The sequence below is a fragment of the Drosophila mauritiana genome, chromosome 3R (assembly GCF_004382145.1).
Source record: "Drosophila mauritiana strain mau12 chromosome 3R, ASM438214v1, whole genome shotgun sequence".
Classification (NCBI taxonomy): domain Eukaryota; kingdom Metazoa; phylum Arthropoda; class Insecta; order Diptera; family Drosophilidae; genus Drosophila; species Drosophila mauritiana.
This window is the reverse complement of record NC_046670.1, coordinates 2,214,064-2,235,870: the sequence shown is the minus strand read 5'-3', so window position 1 is coordinate 2,235,870 and position 21,807 is coordinate 2,214,064. Positions and strand designations below refer to the sequence as shown.

Sequence of the window (21,807 nt, the reverse complement as noted above, 5' to 3'; positions counted from 1 at the left end):
ACGCAAGAACAACTGTCGTTCACCCATGGTGTGTTGTATCTACATATATGATTTCTGGCTGTTGTTTCTGCAGTCTAGATAAAGATAGTGAACCCGTTAGGTGTGCCCAGCTGTAGCTGTGTTCCTTGTTCCGCCTTATCGCAGACCATTTATCGGAAGGTCTCTGATATCAGTTTCGGTCTTTTTGCGGAGTTTGATTATTGAAGAGTTTCGTCACTATGCAAATAGAGATACGTCGCATGGCACAGAAAAACGCGCTGACCTCATGAGGCGATAAAAATTCGGAGTCCGATGAGGCGGAAAATAACAAAAACTTGTCCTCTGACAGACTTTCGAGTGAACGAAAGCGAAATCTATTGAAAAGTAAACATTCACACGCAGGACGAACGCAGCATAACACGCCAGCGGAGGGGGGGTTAAGGGCGAACAGTGGGTGGTGTTTGGATGGGGTGGCACGTCGAACAAATGCAATGACCTGAATTTGGAGCGCTGTGTGCAGAAAAATGTGAAAAGGGCGATAAAAAATGAGGCAGGATGCGGGTAAGATGAACGGCAAAAAAGCAAGGAAATTGGATTCAGCTTGAATATATAAATAGTTGGACAATTTGTACTTCAACTGGGAGCATAATAGACAAATGTAAGTCGTTCACCTTCTTTGCCCGAATCAAACAAAAACAAACGCCATATTTACATCAAAAGTGGATGTTATAGCACATCCTATCCTTCAATTGGCATCATAAGTTCTATCGAAATGTAATAAACTTAAAATCATTCATTCAAAAATTCATTATGAGTTCATCACTGTGCGTGCTGCGTGAAAGGAGTATTGGCGACAGCGATGAGCTGGAAAATTCGTTTATCCAAATCCCAATCCCTGGATTCGCACTCACTGCAATGACGTTTGGGCGACTGCGGAAAGGTAAACATGTGTAGCCAAAACACGCAGCACGAAGTCCTCCGAAGGCAGGCAAAGTAACGGTACAAGGCGCGGCACCTGTTTACCGAGCGCAAGGGGAAGGGGCAGGGGAGAGAGGGGCAAGACCCTGGCTCTCGGGCGTGAGCATGTATGCGTAAGCTGGGAGGCTGAGAGTGTCCTTGTGACTGGCCTGGCCTGGCCCAACAACAACAGCAATGGGGTGGTTGCTGCGGCACGGGGTGTGGAAAGGAAGCGGAGTCTGCACTTGCCTGCTCTATCGCGCGCTCGCTCTCGCTCTCGCGTCCGCTCGCCCAGCTCTGCAGCGTTGTATCTGTGTGCGTGCGCGGTTGAAGTCGTTGTGAGTGTGCTGGAATTTACGTGCTTATTGAATTTTCAGCACAGCGAGTTGCGCAAAAAACAAAGAAAAGCGGACGAGCTCGACGCTTTGAACTACAATTAATTTCAATTTGATTAAAAGCGCGACGCCAGGCAAGCTTCGCTCATTTATGGGTGTTGTTTTTCGCCGAGCTGCGCCCTTTACACGGATACACAGATACACACTCACACACACACAGGCGCACGTAAGCCGAGAATTTTTCAGTGCGAAAAATATAGAACGCGAAACCCGTCGAACGTGGCAGGTAATCCCGGAAAATCAAGTGGATCGCGCACTCTCGCAGTTAATCGAATGCTTCGCTTGGATTTGCCCGCACATGTTGTCCCCTGACTTTTCTGGCAATTTTCACTGCATTTTCCGCTGCCCAGTACGAGCATCCGTTCGCGTTGACATCGGGGAAAAAACTCAGATACGATACTCTTTGGCGCTACTACGAGATAGCAGGGCTGCCGAAACATCGATTGCTTCATTATCGATTGTGCTTAGCAACACCATCGATGACATCAGGTTAAAAACGTTACAATAAATAAAAAAGTCTTATGACAGTCAACTATTTTGTTAACCTTTTGAGCTATTTAATGAACTCACTAATTTATAATTAACTGAATTAAGATTAAATTTAAATTAAGATAGTGTTACCAGATGTAAATAACATGCTTTACGCATAAATTATAAAAATATAATTATATATTATTTTAAATATAATTAAAACTTAAGTTAATTATTAAATTTCAAATTTTTCCCTGTTCGCGTTTCCAACTAAATATTTAAAATAAATTTAAGCTTAACATATTCGCGCTCTTGATCGTAACACTATTAAAGCAGATAATTGATCTGATTTATTGCCAATTTCTCCTTTTATAGTTTACTCACATATATGTCAACTAAATGTTCAGCACTATCCATCAACAAATATTACGTTTTGCAATTCAAGCACGTATTTTATTGGTAAATATCATATATTTTTAGCAGTATAAACAGTGTCGGCCATTCATGAGATTTTAAACAAAAACTACATATACATGGGGAATTCGATGGCAAAAAAAATCATATTATAATATGGGAAATCCTTAGTGCATTCACTTTTTGGCCTTGGCCTTAGGCTTTGAAGCCGTGGAAGATGTAGCCTTTTTGGATCCACCAGCCGCTTTTGACGAAGTTGTCTTCTTTTTGGCTTTGATCAAACCATCCAGCTCTAGGTTGTCCTTGTCCTCGTTTTCCTCTGATGATATGTGGCCACCATCTCCGTCCTCTTCGCCCGGACCCTCGCCTAAGTAATCGTCATCCGCTCCAGCAGCCTCCGATTTCTTCTTTTTGATGCCAGCTTGAGCGGAATAGGAGTATGCCATAACCTCCTTGTTGTAAGATCGCGTTAAAGCGGCTTTTACTCTCCCATCCACTGCGTCCAGTGGGGATTTCTTGCCGGGCCAGGATGTAAGCTCGACCAGCGAGTCCAGATCCTCACGGAGTAGATGGTAATCCTTCATAACGTCTAAAGCAGCGGGTACACCCTCCTGGCCATCCTTTGCCAGAGGTCGCACTATATTATCCAGAAGGAAGGGGGCGTAATCCAACCTCACCGATAGTCTTGAGCCCGAGGTGCAGACCCTAGTGTGATCATGCAGCTCCTGAGCCAGCCTGGCACGTTTTCCAGACTTGGAATTCTTGCCCAGCCACCCGGGAAAGTTAATCTGTCCAGTGAAGTGGCCACACATGTGCTCGCCGGGAAGGACCGAGCTGAATAAGGCCTGAGTGGGAAGAAGACTCCAAGCTGAATTCGCTCGAATTCGCTTTTCAACAAGGTCACCCAAGCTTAAGGCATCTGCCGTAGCTGCCACCTTGGCCAGGACATCCTTTCTGCAAAGAGCGGAGTTGGTGAATGGGTACGCCCTTGAGTAAAGTAAACTAGACTTACTTGTTTCCCTGCGGTAGGACCTGCAGATAGTTTTGCTGCACAAAGAGCGGGGCCAGACTGTAGTCGTGAAAGAAAAGGTCGCTCTTGTCTGCAAAGGACATATGCTTGTGCTCGTCCGCTGTGAAGACTTTTCGGACCACTTCCCAGGGTCCCAGCTTCAGATCCTTGGTGGCAACCTGCTGCCCTGACTTTTGAGAAGCGTCTTCCTTGGCGCTCAGCAGGGCAATGTGGTTAATGGATTGCCGAATATCGTTGTTGGTAGCCGCTATGATTTCTTCCACTTTTGCGGGCGATATCTTTACTTTCTCCTTAAAGCAGATGCTCATTATTTTTCCTTTGATTTGCTCGAGGCGAGGTCTCTGGAATCGCAGATCGTAGCAATAGTTAACCAGGGACCGAATTTTCGGGTGGTTGCGATCATTACACATGCAAATAATGGGAATAGAGCTATCCTTGATGAGGGCGATCAGCTCCTGCATTCCACCGCGGTCCTCGTTACCGGCCATGCCATCGACTTCGTCCATTATGAGCACATGCTTGCGGGAGACCGCTTGGCCTTGTCCTGTAAAGTAACCGGAGAGGGATTTGTTGCTCAACAGCGTTGACACTTCATCCTTGAGCAAGCGTTTGCTGCGCGTGTCGGAGGCGTTGAACTCCACCGCATCGAAGCCAAGTTCTTTCACTACCAGAGTCGCCGTCGTGGTCTTTCCTATTCCAGGAGGTCCCGAAAGCAGGGCCGCCTTGTAGAAGCTGCCGTCGTCGTTCTTGGCCCAAGGATTGGGACGTTGGGGCTTCTTGTTTCCATCATGGTTAACATACCACTTGGACAGCCAGTTCATCAGCCTAGGAAAATTTAATTAAAGCACAATTTTGATCCTCTCATGATTAGCTTCCAGTTTCAAATTATGACTATAATAAATATATAACTTTGAAAGCGGAAGCTCCCATTTATACATTTAGGTTACTCACTTGGTCACGTTACTGGCGGCTCCTGCCTGGCCAACGATTTCTTTTATGTTCGTAGGCTTGTGCTTGTCCACCCAGGCCATCCCGACCATATCCTGAGTCTTCGGTTCTGCAGTTCTTGGCGACGGAGCGTGTTCTTTCTGGGAGCCGGGCTCTTTTTTTACTTTCAAGGTAACAGCTGGTACATCATTGAGCTTTTCCTTCGACTCCTTGGGGGAAGTGTGTTCCTCCTTGACTTTATGTTTGGCAGCATCATGCTTCTCGCTACTTTTCTGCTTAGTGACCTCCTTCTCCTTTTTATCATTGGACCTTCTAGAAGTCTTGACTTCCTTTTTCTCTTTCTCCTCGAGGCTTTTCTTCTCTTCCTTTACCAGCTTAGCTATTCCTGATTTCTCCCTGATTAGATCGAAGAGACCGTCCTCGCTGAGAATGGGTATATTGAGTTCATCAGCCATAGCTAATTTCTTTGGTCCAGCTTCTTCTCCTACGACCAAATACTTAAGTTTCTTTCCAACCACGGTCATCACCTTTCCGCCATACTCCTTGATCACAGACTCCGCCTCCTCTCGTTCCATAGACTCAAGGACTCCGGTTACGACAAAGGTTAAGCCACTCAGACAATCCGGGGATCCCTTTGGGATTTCCTTGCTGCCGGGGTTCAGGCACGAACTGCGGTTTTTGTACTTCTGGTAGAGCACGGCGGAAGCACGTTTACGCTCGTGGCGTTCTTCGTCTGTTAGGACACTGGATTCCAGATCTGCCGCAGGTTTCTCCTTCTTCACACGAGGAGTGGTGGCTTTGGATTTGGTTGACTTGGGTTTTGGCGGCTCCGGGCTGCTTTTCTTTGCTCTTTTAGGTGAGGGAGAGCTCCTGGTATTCGACTGAACCTTTTTTTCGGGGGCAGCCTCTTTGATACTCTCGTCCAGATCCACTTCCAATAAACTGCGGTCAATGTCTTCGTTCTCGAACTCGAGAACAGCTTTGGTCTTCGGTTTGGGCACAATCACTCTCTTGGTTTCTCCACCGAAAAGCTCGGTAGGATCCACGTGCCGCTTAAGCTTGGAAAGCGCTGGTTTCTGCCCGTTCCTGGCCTTCTTCGCATTCGGTTCCGGTGTGGCAGCCACCACTTCATCCTCGCTGGATGCTGTCTTTGAAGCCTTGAGTTTCTTAGTCTCCGGCGGACTGACCACCTCCTCCTCGTCGCTGGAAATTATCACGGCTTTCTTGCGTTTTGGCGCCTTCGACGGCGTCTCTCCATTTTCGTCCTCGGCACTTTTCGACTTGGCCGGCAGCCGTTTGAAGAAGGAGTCAATGCCCTGGAACGATTGATTTTGTTAAATTGATGTTTTCACCAAGTGCTTGACTGTCTCTACACCACTTACGCGTTGCATTACGGCAGGAATTAATTATTTTAAAATTAATGTTGCTAGTTTCAGGGTTCGGAAGAGTGTTACCAGATCCGAAATCCCCAGTGTAGCCGCATCGGTGACAATTAAAAAAACTAGCATACGTATTTTACACAACGAAAATCACTGAAAGTTATCGATAGCTCAGTAAATGTGTGCCACGATATAAAAAGTATAAGGTTGTCTGGGCAGGAAAAAAAATTGGAATCGGTGAAGTGCCACAAAAGGAAAAGAAAAAAGTCAATTATCTGAAAGATGTTAAAATAACATCTTAAAGAATTTAATCCTAATGAAATTAAACTTGTGAACGATCTCATTGACATATTAAATATGATGAATAGCAAATTCAAAAGATAGATATATATTTTATATGATTCTGTGCTATGAAAATGTCAATTTCTATTTTATATATTATATTTATCTCTTGCCTTAGATTTTTTTGATTCCATAAACCATTTTATAATGTTTTGTCCTTTGAACATATTTACTTAAATTAAACCATTGATTGTTGTGGAGGTTTTTTAGAAAGACTTACTATTACAGTGATTTTATTTACATGAATGTTGATTTCACAACTTTTTTACGTCAAGTGTTGATCTACAAATCATATCACATGCGATTTTCGATGTATTTAGCGAATACACCTTCAGCGGACACATCCCCCACATATATGTATATTTGTATTTAGTGAATGCAACCTCCTGATATAAGGTTCTTGTCTTTGATAGAAATTAGAGAGGCTGTCAAATTTTCAAAAAGGAGCGCTCAATTTTTTATTTTTTTTATTTTAGACAGTTTGTACAACGTACATTTGTACACAGACTTGGCACAATTGGGTGCCGTAAATAAGGCGACTTAAGGAATGGAACGAAGCGTTGATATATGAAATAATTAATCATTTCTCTGTCACGCTTAATATATACCTCATATTAAAATACCTTCCAACTGCCTACGTCTTTGATTTTACCCTTTATACACGTATTTTCAACAATGTTGATTTATACCCATTACTCGAGGAATAAGAGGGTATACTATATTCCTACCAGGCAGAAGGAAGAACTGCCACGCCCACATTTTTGAAAAATTTTTGGATATTTTTTCATAGTTTATATTTTTAAAATTTTTATCGATTTGCCGCAATAAAGCCGCACAAAACTGCCACGCCCACTTTTGAAAACTCTTTAGAGCTTAATTCGTTTTATTGTGTGCCTTGCCAATTTTTACCTGTTTTTTAATTCTTTTCTTATTTTATTCCCCAATATCAATCGATGTCCCAGATAAATTATGTAATTTCGCGTTCTCATTCACACCAGCTGAGTAACGGGTATCTGATAGTCGGGGAACTCGACTATAGCATTCTCTCTTGCTTTTACTAAAATGCGTTCAATTGGAAGACGGCATTAAAAGGTTTCGGATTTATTTTTTTTACAGTATGAATATGTTCTATATTTGTATAATTGAGCAGCTGCTTACAAAGTAGTCTAGAAAAAATTAACATTTCATGTTATTAGTATTACAAGTGGCTAATACCTAGCATTATGTGTGTACTTGGGCCGAGAAGCCGCCAAAAAGGATTTATTCCCGGAGCAGGAACTTCCAGCCAGTTTGCGATTAGTCCATTAAAGCAAAGTGACTCGTATAAGGGGCGAGGTCAATGGGAAATCGGCTCATTATGGCTAAAAGTTAAATGGTATAAACTAAGCATTATATTTACACATGCAGGTATATTCAAGGTACCTGCCAACAGGACACTCACCTGTCCAAAGTCAAGGGCGAGTGTGCCTCCAATACAAAGTGCACCAAACAGGGAAACGTCAAGAATAATGGCTATTTAAATTTCGTAAGGGACTTCCGTAAAAAGCATTGTAAAATCTGCAACAGCTCATATCAAAGGCAGCGAAAGCATGGTCAAAGATTCCGGAATACAAAAAAACGTTGCAACCGGACGGTACAAGCTTACTTTTTTAAATGAAAAATAATTTTTTATTTGACAAGGGGCCTTTTTTGTGTATTGACAGTCACTCGATAAATCTTTTTCTGGGTTACTAGATGTTTTTTTATCTCGTTATTCATTTCGAAGCTGCAGCCCTAGTCTTACGTTATGCGATATTTCGTTGCGTTGCGATATAATTACATATGATACGTAAAATGAGGCGGATGAGTTCAGGCTAGAGTTGCCACATTACGCCTTATTCAAATGATAGTTAAAAAAGATTTTGTAGTTACTGAGATAGGTTAAAAGATAAACATAAACAAATTTGCATTAAAAGACATTTTATTAAAAGTAATTAGTGTCCATTCATTCCTTTCCTAATCCACAAAAATTTCAGAAAGAATTATGCAATTATGTATTATCTTTTTATACCCGTTACTCGTAGATTAAAAGGGTATTCTAGATTCGTTGAAAAGTAAGCAATAGGCAGAAGGGAGCGTTTTTGACCATATAAAGTATATATATTCTTGATCAGGATCAATAAACTGTTCGATTTGACCACGTCTGTCCGTATGAACATCGAGATCTCAGGAACTATAAAAGCTAGAAGGTTGAGATTCAGCATATAGATTTCAGATACAAGCACAAGATTGTTGGTTTAGAAAAATATTTTATTTTCACTCTTAATGCATATTTGTAGTTTCAACAGAGTAGAATTTAATGCGAAATATAATACATTTTTGTCAAAGGTTTCGAGCTGGATACTCTTGCTTTGAAAATATCTCGAATTTCCATCTATATCTTTATGAGACATTTTCTTAGATCATTCCAGAAAGGATTTAAGAAATAAAGTTCATACATTTGAGCTTCTATTGCTGGTTACACTGAAATAAAAATAGTTCAAGTTCGACGTCCGGCAACTATCATAAAGAAGTAAAGTAACATTTCCGTGCGTTTTAAAGTCCAGATATTGGGAGTTGTAATAGCTTGAGCAGGTGAATCTAGTAACGGCTATCTCTGCCATAAATACACACATCCTCGAAACCTTTTAGAGTTCATGTCCGTTTTAAGATAACAATCAAACTGGGGATACGATAAACGTTACCCCTGAAAAACATGGTGAAAAAATGCAAAGCTTGTTAGTCCGAGTCAGCAAATTGCACTTTACAATAAATGTCAAAGCGTAGAATGCAACTAATGCCAACATGCCTTTCAATTTATCATGTTATTTGACATATGCCCCATCAATCTTCCGCTAATGCAACGCAATCTAATCAAATCAAATCAAATCGGAATCACATAATCAACGCCACTTTACATCGCCCCGAAGTCAAATCCCCCGGCACCCTTTGCCATAATGCTTCGCACAAGCTGTTTAGTTGCATTTACAGGGCATTAGATGCCCTCCTCCAATTTCCCCCGTTTCGCGGCGGCGGGCAAACCCCTTAGCCAACTGATTACACGCGCAATTAAGGGTTGCGGCCGAGCCACCCACTCCACCGACACCCTCCCACCCAACGACCTTGCTGGCGGCGGTTGCACGTGCTGAACGAAGCCGAATGTCACCCTTGGGGCCTATGTGAATAAACACGGCTTAACACCGATTTTGATTAAATTTCACATAAACAAACAATCCTGCGGAAGAGGGTTAAGAAAGAAATGCTGTTTAATGAAAGTAAAAAATGTCTACAAATCTCTTACCATTTTTTGTGGATTCTGATATATTTATTTCTACTAAATATATTATTGATAAAATACTAGAAAATCAACTGCAACTCTATTACGAAAATTGGAAAATGAGGAAAAGAGCGAAAAGGGATTCGCTTTCTCCGCCCAGCTGACTGATCCTGACTGAGGCTGGGCCGCATGGTAAGGTTCCCACACACGGACACTGAGCGAAGGTCCTGAATATAAATTGACTTTGGCAGGACCTTAACTTATGCGTGGCAGTAAATAAATACAAATCGGGGTGGCGCAAACTCACCCCCGTTCGCACGGATCCAATACATTTGCATTTGACCTCTGCGATTATGTGACTTTTTCGGTTTTTTTTTGCGACAGGGTTTAAGCCAGGATCTGAATGGGTGGGGGGATTGGAAGGGGTGAAATCAGGCGTGTTACTTCTTCTTCTTGCTGGCCACTAATTCGAGAATGGCGTGTGATGGCCAGCACTTGTTCTGCCGCTCCGCCCTGCTGCCTCATTTATTGATCATTAACACTGGCTAATTCCCCCGCCCCTCCCCCGCCGCTGAGCACCCTTAATCATGATTACTTACTTTGACGCATTATTTTGATTCGATATTTATCAAAATGTCGCGAAATGCCGCTTAGCCTTTTATTGTGCTTGCCTAGCTGACTAATCTTTTAGCGAAGTCATTTTGAGGTTGTTGATTTCACTTCACTGAGTGGGTGGGAGAATTAGTTGTTGGCTTGGCTTTATATGCAAATCAACCTCTTCCAGGCTTAGCCAATGAAAAATGGCCACTTCCTTTGCCTGTGAGCGGTGTTTTTCGGTGGAGAATTAAATAGCTGTGGTATAAATGGATTTGGCCAAGTTCACAGCAACTTTTTTATTTACGCCAGCGAACAAATCCAAAACGACTTGTTCGACAATTACCATTAACTTCTTCCCAGCACACAGAAACCCTATTAGGTTGTGCTGGAAACTGTTCATCATCCCGAAGGAGTGGAGCCAAGTCCAAGACCAATGCGCATCAGAATCGAGCAGAAGCCCACACAGAGAACGAGTTTGCCATGGCCAGAAATTAATAAAATTTGCAATTTACAATTTGGAAGCGACTTATATATCAGTGGGAAAACACGGCGCAATGTGTGCGGAGAAAACATGTTCAACAGTTAATAAAACAAATAATTGCATCGTGTGTGCAATAAAAAGAAGGTTAAACGCGAACGCAGCATAGAAAGCCACGCCGCAGACTAGACAGAGAGGGCCATACGAGTGCGTCCGCAGAGCGAGAGGGCGCGATGGAGCGCGGCGCTCCCAGAGCCAACAACTAATCATCAGCAGCAGGAGCAGACGTCGCGCCAATTGGAATTGCAAATCTTCCGGGAGTGGGAGCGAGACAGGTACACATGTCCATGTGGGAAAGCAGCTTCCACGAGAATCCCGAAGATCAGTGGCGGGTCCAAAGGGCAAGGGGTTAATAGATCCTTAAAATAGGACACCTTTACATTCAACAACTCAACAATTTCTAAATTTCTACAAGCTAAAAGTAAACCAATCTCATACTTTGAATATCATAAATCCCGTAGCGCTCCTGGGCACACATACTGGCCCCGTCTAAGACAAAATGGTGGAGCCAAGTCATGGTCGATGACAAAGAGGTTGGGATCGCGGAGGGAGGCGGAGGGCTGGGAATGGGATGGCTGCGATGACGAGGAGAGTGGGACAGGACACACAGGTTCATTCTCCCATAAATACGCTCAGCGGGTGTTAAATATTTTGTACGACTTCTGCAAGTCCTCGACTTCGAGCTCGGCAAAAAGACTGTCCAGGACCCAGACGTTGGACTGGGCTATCTCTTAAGCAAACGCAAAACTTTTGGCCCGAACGCCTTTGTTCATCAATTAAGCTGTCTGTCCAGTGTCCTCCGCCCATCGCCCATCGCACATCGACCATCGCATGACACCATTCCCTCCCAGTCAGCCAGTCAGCCAGTCAGCCAGTCATCCAGTCAGCCAGGCCAGTGAGAAAGAGAGGGAGACAGCGCCGGAGAAAGAGATGGTCGCATGAATGGCTGGGGACACAGAGTTGGAGACACATGCTATGGCTTGTAAATTGTGCGTCGGTCAGAAATTGAAATATGGCGTCGCAAGGCAGGCAAATTGAAATCAATGAAAATGCTGTATTTCTTGGGCAGGGCTTATCGAGGGTTTCCTTGTACGAAGGAGCAGAAAGCGCTTCGCTCAACTCGCTTTAACTGACTTTAGTGAAATGGTTTAGTTAAATAGTTTAGTCAATGGGTTGGCGACGTGCTCAGAAGATAGTTGTTCAATTTTCTTAAATTCTGCTTATGAATTTATGGTAAATAGCGAAACTAAGTATAGCTTAGTATGTAATGCAGCATTACCGAAAACAGACCTGCAAACTATACAAGTATGTACTTCCGTTTTGAGGAGAGTTTTCATACACGACCACTGGCTTTTCATATATCACCGCGATTTTGGAGGCATTTACGATCAGGATGTATCGTAAATCAGCCCCAGGTTGATGGAATCTCCCACCACCTGGCGGTCGCCGTGCTCCTCGACCGTTTATAGATTACTTTAAATGCCGATAAAAGCGCATGTATGACAAGCAGCCAAACAAAGGACAGAACATGCCATCATTACCACCGCCGGATCGGCCGATCGCGATCCAAACTGAGCCGCGCTGAAGATCCGAGGCTGCGCCATGTTTGATGATTAAATCTCGAAATGCTAATGACGCCGCAGCGGAGGCGGCCGTTAAAGGGGCCCGCGAAGCATCCAACAACGACGGATCCGAAACTCAGACATGGAAATTAGCTGCCGATTGCCAGGGCACAAAATCTGGCAGATCGCTCGATCGATCGATCGATCGTTAAACGAACGCCAAGGATCGTTGCCACTTCGCCCTTAGCCCATCGCCATTCGCCACATCGGTATCATCGGTATCGGTTTTCATTTGACGCGCTCCGCCGAGGCGGCATTTCCACACTGATTAAACAACTTAACCCTCGCACGGCCAGAACGGTCACCGATCAAAATACCTATTAGCAATTAAAAGTCGAAAACCTTATGACAAGTTCGGGGAGCCGGGGTTGCTCCATCCTGCGATCGTTCGCATACGGAGCTGGAATCGAAATTATGGGACATTAATTGACTGTAGGTTAACAACCAACGAAAAAATGGACGAGGAGACTGGGAAAAATTATGAAAAATATTATTGCATTGTCTGAGCAGGGGTTTCTTCTTTATGGGCCCTCTTCTGATTCTTCTTCCCCGTTTGGGTTCCTTTATGTAACTGGTTTTATGTAACTTGTCTGGAGGCCTTTGTTCCTGGCGGCATTCTGAATGCGTGTTGCATTGTGCAGCTGGTATTTGTTTAAACGATAGCTGAGAGATCTTACCAAATTTGTCAGCATCTTAGATGATCACTTCTGAACAACAAATGTAAAGCTTAATATATAAAATATTTAAACTGACTCGTAAGTTCAGATTCCCCCTGAAAATCAAATGAGTAAACAAACGTACATACTTGCCCCGTTGTTGTCAAGTTCTCAGAAGATTAATTGAACAATCAATTTAAATTTTTATAGGTTTTCAACTTTTCATTTCTCTTACACGACTTTCTGTGCCTTTCGGACGGACTCCCTTCCAGTCCCACTTGCTGTTGTTGGGTTATAAATTTGGTTTCTTTGTGGCACTGGAATCGGTCTTCAGTTTGTTCCTCCTCAGTCCGGCTTATTTTAAAATTATGAAATAGTAGCATTAATGAGAGATGAACTTAATGTGGTATGTATACTAAAATGGATGATGAGGAGGTTAAGGAACTTATGTATGTACATACGTGGAAGGGAGGCTAATTCGTAAAGATAGTATAAAGTGGTCAATTATACTATATCTGTAAAACCACTCCTTACTGGCACCGCAAATATTTTGATGTCTTAACATTAAATAGCCATAAACTGGATCGTATAAAAATATATTACTTTCATCGCAGGCATTAAAGAGAAAAATCTTAAGCCATGGGAAATTTGCATTGGTTATGTGCGCAAATTCAATAATGTTCTCGATTTATGTACTCGATTTAATGGCCAAGTAATGACCACTAATAACGCCATGCCATCGGTTTATTTGCTTTAGTCTTATTATTTCCTCCTAATGTTGGGCAAATGAATTTTTTTATATTTACCGAGACTGGCGCCATTTTTAATGAAATTATAAATTTGATAGCATGTTTGACTGACTTTTATTGGTCTTCTAATGCCGGATTCGTTCAGTTTATCCCCCTCCAATGGAAAACAGACTGTGACAATGGCAACACCTACGGATTTTTAGTCCATCACTTTTTTAGGTTTTCCTCTCGCAGCCATTCCTTTATTTCCAATTCCACTGCGACTTAATTTATGTGCATTTTAAATGCTTTTTTTCGGTTTCTGTGGCGCATGCGCTTTAGTTCTAAAGGGACAATAGTTTTCCAAGCCTTTGCCTGCAAGCAAATCACAGTTTTATGGTTTACACACATCAGCATTTTTATAGCCCAGTTGACGTTGCTCCAAGCGCAGTCTTCTCATCTCATCTCGAAACAGTCACAGATCTTTTTGGAAGGTGGGTCTCTGATTACAGTACCCATATCTTCAAAGGCGGGATCTCATCAATAGCGATCAATATTGAAATTGAATTCTTAAGTAATCCCAAATATTTCATTTTCCAAACCATCGATAAGTATTATTTGCGAAAAGTCGTTGTTGCCAGTGTTGTAAATTAGTTTAGAAGGAAGAAACATCATAATGACACCGACTCTTTAGGATTCATGCAAGTAAAGATTCAATTTCAGGGAGTTTTCAACTTGTGTAAAACACAAAAACTTTCTCCGAGTGATTGGTGCTTTGGTGCGTGACCCCAATAGTGCAAATTGGTTTCATTTTCCGTTTTCCCATTAATTTGCCATGCAAATAATAGAAAAGAGATTCTCCTCCGCCAACGAAAGTATGGGATGATTACTGAATTGCTATGCAAATTTCCACTTCCCAAAATGAACGAGCCAAAGAACAAAAAGCGAGACGAAAACTTTTACCTTTGGGTCTTCCACTCACCCCAGTCACCCCAGCGAGGTGGCTCCATCGCCTAATGCCCCCTCTAATTAATGAAAGTAAATTAATTTATACGTAAATTGTTTTGTTTGGAGACGGTCCGCCCCTGGATTCGGGGTATGGGTCTTATCAATGGCTCTTGGCCGACGCTTCTTGAATGCCTAATGAGGCAGCGGGGAGAAGAGTTCAATGTTTCTGGCTCCCAGTTGACTTGACTTAATTCGCTGTGTAATTGCTGGTTCGGTTTCGTTGGGTTCCTTAGTGGAATAGTGGAACGTGGGAGATTTCCCGCTTATCGAGTTCCGAACTGGGTGAGGGTGTGTGCAGGGGTACATGGCACAAGTACTATCAAATCTTCTTAAAACTCAATCCAATATCCAAGAAAGCACTGAACATATTCTTCCGAGTGAAGAGCCTAATAGACAGACGTTCGTTTCCTAACCAGAAATATAAAAGTACGAGTATTCCTTAGAACGCACGTAACCTTGATGGTTCACTTATCTATAGTTCTTTGTAGTTGTGCTGAAAACAAACGACAATCTAAGGCTGCAATGCCGTATTACTCGTAATAAACACACTTAATGCGATGCATAGAAAACCCCATTAAACGCATCTCCTTTCTCTCGGCCAGCAAACAAATGCCGCAATTGATGTTCAATTATGTTTTTGGCAAGCCGCAGAAATCCACTTTACTTAGTTTGCGGTGAAAGCGCTCGCCAATCGAGTGAAAGCTCATTAAGTTGCGTCAGGAGTCGTCCTTCCGTCATCAAGCGGAGAAGGGGAAGGGGGACAGCTTATAACGACCGGACCGAACAAGGACATAAAGCAATTATTTGCATAGCCCCGAAAGCGGCAGACAAAGAGCGCAAATTGCAGCGAACAAACAAAGAGCGATCTAGAAGGGGGGGTTCGGCGCAGGAGGAAGGTCCTGCAATCCGGATAGCGTTGAAAAGCGTAATGAGCGCCGCATTCACCTGAAACATGCCCACTGTGCAGCTCGGACGTCCTGCGGCCCACTGTCGCTCAGACGCCCATTGTCGGCGGCCCACTCGTTTGTGCATTCATTTATTCAATTGTGGCCACTTGCTAGGACAAAAGCCCCTTGGCTTCTAGGACATACACAATGGGCAGCAAATTTCCCAGCACTTGGATATACGATATACATCCAATAAAAGTATTTGGAATTCGTACGCGAATTCTTGGGAGACTTACAAAGTCTTACGTTGAAAGTTTGCAAGATTTCATCGAGCTTACATTCGTCACTAAACGTTAAAATGCCTAAAAAATGGCTTGGTCACAAGCTTTGCCACATAAAACGCAGCTTTTCCTCGCAGTGTACACCCCCTCCTTGAACATTGACTTGTTTGTTTGCCGCTGATTGTCGTCATCATCCTTACATCGCCATCATCCACGTTGTCTTCTTCTGCTGATTTGTGTTGCTCGGCTAGGAGCCGGGGATTTTCGGGCGATAAAATCGTGGGGGAGTGGGTCGCAATGGAGTAGCTGATGACGGACTGGCGCTGTCAGGCGCATTGAAATTGAAATTTTTGCGAGACCGGGTGATGCGGGGAGACTGGGGAGGAGTCGGGGAGACCCGGCTCGTGTCTTGTGGCGGTGACACTTCGCCTTTTGTGCACCAGATCCAGATCCAGGTCCAGATCCCCACTGAATGCGAAATGTTGTTATGATTCCTCTAACTTGTTGCCATGATTGCACATAATTGGGTCACATGCTTGTCACAAAAATACTCCCCCCACCACCGGTGGCACTCCCTTTCTCCTCCTCCACTTCATCTGCAAGATTTTTCATTAAAATTGTCAGATTTTCTTTTATTTTCGTTGGCCCCTGTCCCATGGCTTCTCTAAATTGCTTTCTTGTGTGGCAGCAAAAACAATTTTTCTCAAATGGCTCATGTATGGCTTAGTATATACTCTACCAATACAGGAAAGTTGGGTGAATTCTCAAAATTAAATGTATCTTTTGTAGTTTGGGTTAAGAATTCAATAAACGTTTCAATTACACTTATTTCATGTGTTTAAATTGAATACATACCAATCCCACACATACATTCAAGAACTCTTTAAATATTTTATATAAATACGACTAATGATATCAGTTTGGGTTTATTAATACGATGGGAGAGGGTATCTTCGTTTCGACTTGCTGCTTCCTCGGCGATTTGTTCGTTGCCATTTCATCTTTTGATTGCGTACACAGTTTTTTCCCGATTTTTATTATGTGCCTCGTCGTTTATTTTGCAGTGCATAATTTATGCCCGGTCCTCGTACTCCCGGTCTCCTCCGCTTATCTGCCTCGGTTGGCCACTGCCGTCCGTTGGAGTCGCCATTTTTTTCGCTTCCTGAGCCAGAATCCGTTCCCTTTCCCGGCCCCGATTCCCGATTTGGGTGCGGTTCTTTTCTGGCTACTGCTCCGCTGTCCGTCCGCCCGGTGTCCAATGTCCAATGTCCGATGTCGCTCGACGGAAATGTATTTACACCAAAACGTCCGTAAAATGGCGGCCATAAAATAAAGTTTTAACGGATGTTTACGCAATGCGCATGAATTGTCCGATATTGACAAGAGACAAGACGGCAAACGATTGGTCGGGCGCAAGGAGAAAGAACTCCGCGTCCGCGGGGAAAGCCATTGAAATTTTAATGGTCCGGGCCAGTCGCCAGTCGCCCAGTCGACGGTTTCAATGGCTTTGGGGCTGGCGCAGCTCAACAGAAAAACCTTTAGGAACGACGTCTGTGGCAGGCGTGAATGAACATTTATTTAAGCCGGGTCTGCACGATTATCCCTGGTCATTCGGAGAAGGAAGGCCTTACTAAAGATATTCCACTAATATTTGTTAATATTCACTTAAGCAGGAATTCCAATGTAGCCTAAAATATCAATTCACAATCTTTCGTTATAGAAACTTTGTTGGAGTATGTTCATTAAGCTTAAAATGCATTTTAAATTAGTAATTACGTAATCGGGAAATACGCTTTTCTGAATAAGCTGCATTCAATTATGCAGAATATGAAACTGTGGAATGATAATAAAATAATTTCTTCTATTTCTGTCTATTTCGAATTTTTTTATTAATAAAAAGTTAATAAAGTGTTAAATAGAAAAGGACAATAAAATATTTATCTTTTAGTCTCAACAATTTCTGTATATTCGCATCGTGTGGAATATCACGGCCCCTTCTACGCGCTTCTCAAAAATTCTAGCTTAGGGCTTTTTACAATCGCCAAATCGGCATGTAATTTGAGTCAAGCCCTCATGCAGTCAAGCCAGACAATTTGCAATTGACAACATAATTATGGATCGCCACACAACGGCAAATGGGGCACGCCCACATAGTTATGACATTGACAGGACCTGCTATCTGTCCCACCCATCTCTACCCGCCTCCTTCCCACCTCCCAAAAGAACATGTACATATATATTTAAGCGAGGGTTGCAAAAAGAAGGCCTCTGCTGGCTAATAGCGTCGAAATGTCGTTGCCAATTTATCCGGCGACCCTTCAGCGAAAAGAAACTTCACGCACAATAAATTTTTCATTCGCTGTCATTAAATCATTTCGCAGTGCCCCCGAAAATATACGCAAAAAAAAGAAAATATAAGCGCGGAAGCAGAAAGGAGCCAAGGATAATGACAGGCAACATGCTGCAAGTGTCAGGCAGACAGGAAAACGGAAACGTATTGGCGCAGTGAAGTTCGCAATGGCTGCCAGACAGAAGAGGAGAAGGAGGTTCGGGAAATGTGTCGGGAAACTCCATGGTCGAGTCTGAAAGATTTGTGTTGAGAAAATTACAAATGGATCTGATACCGCGAGTCTTTAAATATAGACTGCAAAGCAATTTTATTATGCCCATTTATTTCTTTGAAAATTGTTGACCAACATCCACCCTTCGAACGGGGCACTGTTTTTACATTTGCTGAAGAAAAATCAGTTTAGGGTATATCGCATTCATGGACCTCGTTTAGCGTACATATATCCTTGTTTGGGACTGCGGAAACGGATGCGGGTGCGGACAAGCTAAAAGCGCCTGCCAAATATGTAGATATATAAATGTGGAAATGCAAAGTAGTTGGAACGATGCGACAAATACCCATGAATATCATAAATTATGCAAAACATATTTGATTAAAATTCATTTACTGCCAAGAGACGAGGAGCAAGGGAGGGGAATGATAAATGCCAGACAAGAAAATCAAAGCAAATCACTTGCAGTTGCCGAAGAGCGCCCCAAATGTTTAATAATGGAAATCCCCAGAGCACGCCCAGAACTCAAATGCAGGACTCGGCACACGTGTGCTTGCACACGCCACACTTCATAAATTTTCCCTCGCCGGCGGCTCCCGAGCATTTACAGTTACAGTTATGATTGCCCGAAAGTCAACTGGGGGACGACCCGCCCGTCGGATGTCCGCCCATCCAGCCCTCCGCCTGTCCGCCCGTCCGGCGCTAAGCCTCGAAAAAAGAAAACCGCAACAAAGTAAACACACGGATGCCGAAGGAAGAGAGTTTTCCCTTCGACGGATGTAAGCCTCTGATCCATTCAAACAGACGCAGTTACACAGAGAGAAAATCCTGGATGCCTGAGGGGAGTGATAGAATCGGATTACTCAAGCCAACTATCAAGCTATAGCTCACATTCAACGCAGATGATCCACACATTTGTCAGATATTCCTCCACCATTATTACTCACTTCACCAGAAAAACCGAAATTTATTTCCTGTGTAAAAATCACCCCTGGGTAAGAAAAGTGAGAATACACAGACGCATTGCGGTCCAATGGCTGAGCTACGAATCCTGCGCCGCAATCAAATCATCTGCCAAGTTTATGATTTATTTAACTTTTTTAATTGACTTTTTCCGAAAGCGCTCGCTTTCCCTCGGAAGTAAGGACTGCGTGTGAAAGGATAATGGTGGGTCTTCAAACAGGGAAACTTCACTTCCAGTCCCTTGTTGTTGTGGGCCAAAGGAAATGCGTCATATAAGCGGATGCGGATGCGGACGCGGATGCCGATGCGGATGCGGATACGGAGGTGTAAGTCGTCGTGAGCGTGGGCGGCTGAGCACACAACTTGGCTTGTTGCAAATCCGGTTGAGAGTATTTATTTTAATGCCTATTTTTATGCTCATCCGGCTGACGCTCACTCTCATTTCGGAACAAAAAAGGACATTCAATAAAAAGAAGCGATGCGAATTCCTTTGAATTATGTAACGGTAACTGGTAGTTGGGTAGGGGTAATGTGTGGGACTTATCAAAAACAACATTTACTTGGAATTTAACTGAATTTGTACTTTTTATCATGTGGGTTTTAAACGGTACAGAGCATTGGAAATTTCTGAAGCAATGTAGCTCATATTAAAAAAGATATATTTGTATCTGACTGTCCTTTCTGATTGCAGCACATATAAATGTACATCCCACACGCATGCGAACTGAGTCACCCGGCGGATCGGTCACCGTGAAACCGAACTAATTTGACAGGCAACTAGCGCCGGACCCAGGATGTCCAGGATGGACAGCAGGACAATGCAAAAGGGATCGTATAGCCCCAAGATCACTTGTCAGTCTGGGGCGAGGTCTAACTTTCTGTTTCTTTGGCCGAACATAAGCCAAAACACACCCAAAAAAGTATCCCACAAACGGCCCATGACTGGCAGAAATATAATTTATGAGCTAACCGAAAAAAGAAGCAGAGCAGGACATTTGATGTATACATTTTGAGAGTTGTGGAGACACAAAACAGATTTTGATGGACACTTAACAAAACGACACCAACTGGTGCCCGGGACCGCCCCGCGGAAACCTTCAGGTGGGGTTCCCGAAACCGAAGATCTTCACATCGTCGAGCTGCGCGGGAAGGAAGGTAGCAAGGGAGAAGTACGACATATTTCATATTTTATTTATTATTTAGAAAGGGTATGCTGCATAAATCAAAAGCGAAATGAGTACGACATAACAACACCAGAAAGCTGCGACCAGACCCAGATGGAGTTGGAGATGGTGGTGGTGGTGGTGGCGGTGGCGGTGTTGGTGTTCGGGGATCTGGGAACTGGGAGTGGGGATGTGGGGGAGGATCGGAGTGGCAGACGCAATCGCAGTCATCGAAGTTGTCCAATGCAGCCAGCCAAACAAGCAAACTGCCGAGCGACCAGCCAACCAGCATATCAGACGAACTCAAAATAAAAGCAATCTCCAAACCCAAACCCAAACCGAAACTGAAACGCGAAAAAGTTCCCACATGTTCACAATTTCGTACACATTACGTTTATGGGCATTGGGCGAACCGAGGCAAAGGAGCTAAAAAATATATATAAAATCAACAAACAAAAACAATCATCGAGAAGCCCACAGATTTGCAAGTAAGGCATAAAATATCATTCATTCAGAATTCGACATAATGCGATTTCATCGTCTGTCTGCTGTTCGTTAAGCGAGGTATGGAATGCTCATTTAATTCCAATCAGGGTTAGGGGAACTCAATAGAATATCGCATACTTCTTTACTTGCGTAAAGATAGGCTAGTCCATGGTTTGGAAAATCACAAACACTTATTAAAATTATTAAAATGAGCCAGTTTCCAGTTAATTGAATGTCTTACACGTTTTGTGACTCGTGGAATATATGGTCAAGTCCGTCCGTCCGTATGTCTAGCTGTCTGTCCGTTCGTCAGTCCGTCCGTATGAACGTCGAGATCTGAAAACCCATGGCTGCGCAACGAGTAACTAACAGCCCTCGAATATTTTTACAGATTATAGATATTATTTGCGTCTTAGAGTATCTTTGTAGCTTCTTAGCTACTTAAACAGACTTTCAATGGCACGTATCAGCTGAGATCTTTTATAAGACAATAACAACCATAGTAATATAAATTAATATCCACCAGTATTTTGCCCAAATATGGCACACATAATTCACTTTTTTCTGCCGATGTTGGCTTGAACATTTTTCTTTAACCGCTAACGAACCCATTTCGCTCAGTGTACGCCAGTGGCATAAAGGGCAACCAGAACAACAGGCAACAGTCAAATGTTATGTGTTTGGTATTTTCGCGTCACGCGTTGTTCCACCTCGGTTTTTGCTGTTCGGCTGCTTGTAGGTGGGGCAGGGGCTTAGATCGCAAGGTGAAGGAGAAGGATTGGGTGAATCGATTCGCGGATTGCGGCTGCGCACACGCCTGAATGCGAAATAAGGCACCTCTGTGGGCGGGGGACAGGAGCTGGTCGCAGGGGCGGGGCATATCAGCGAAATGATCGCAATCTCAACGCAAAATTTGTGTTTGGCGTAGACATTTTTTTACTGTGCCAAGGGACCCGCGAGGATAACCAAAAGATGATGAAGATGAAGCAGCAGCAAATCTGCAAAAAGCTCGGGGAATGTGTGACCCCCCGCCCGCGCCTGTCTGCTGGGTTTGCGCCAGGTTCTTGCCTACACATGGAGAAATTAATTACTGCCAATATGTGCTTA

The 21,807-nt window shown here is 43.4% G+C and overlaps 1 protein-coding gene across 1 annotated transcript; it reads right to left on the bottom strand.

Annotated features, from left to right (window-relative positions):
- Nucleotides 1–2,233: 2,233 nt before the first annotated feature.
- Nucleotides 2,234–5,585, bottom strand: LOC117143803 (replication factor C subunit 1). Its single transcript, XM_033308647.1, has 4 exons — nucleotides 5,577–5,585; nucleotides 4,198–5,510; nucleotides 3,229–4,071; nucleotides 2,234–3,170 (listed from the first exon to the last, which is right to left on the bottom strand). The coding sequence occupies exons 1-4, from the start codon at nucleotides 5,583–5,585 to the stop codon at nucleotides 2,393–2,395; spliced, it is 2,943 nt and encodes a 980-aa protein (XP_033164538.1). The 3' UTR covers nucleotides 2,234–2,392.
- Nucleotides 5,586–21,807: the final 16,222 nt, after the last annotated feature.

Excerpts from the sequence above, each read along its gene's own strand:
- LOC117143803 (XM_033308647.1), bottom strand. Across the intron at positions 4,072-4,197 it reads GCCGCCAGTAACGTGACCAA|GCTGATGAACTGGCTGTCCA; the intron begins GTGAGTAACCTA and ends AAATTTTCCTAG. Across the intron at positions 3,171-3,228 it reads GTCCTACCGCAGGGAAACAA|AAAGGATGTCCTGGCCAAGG; the intron begins GTAAGTCTAGTT and ends CGCTCTTTGCAG.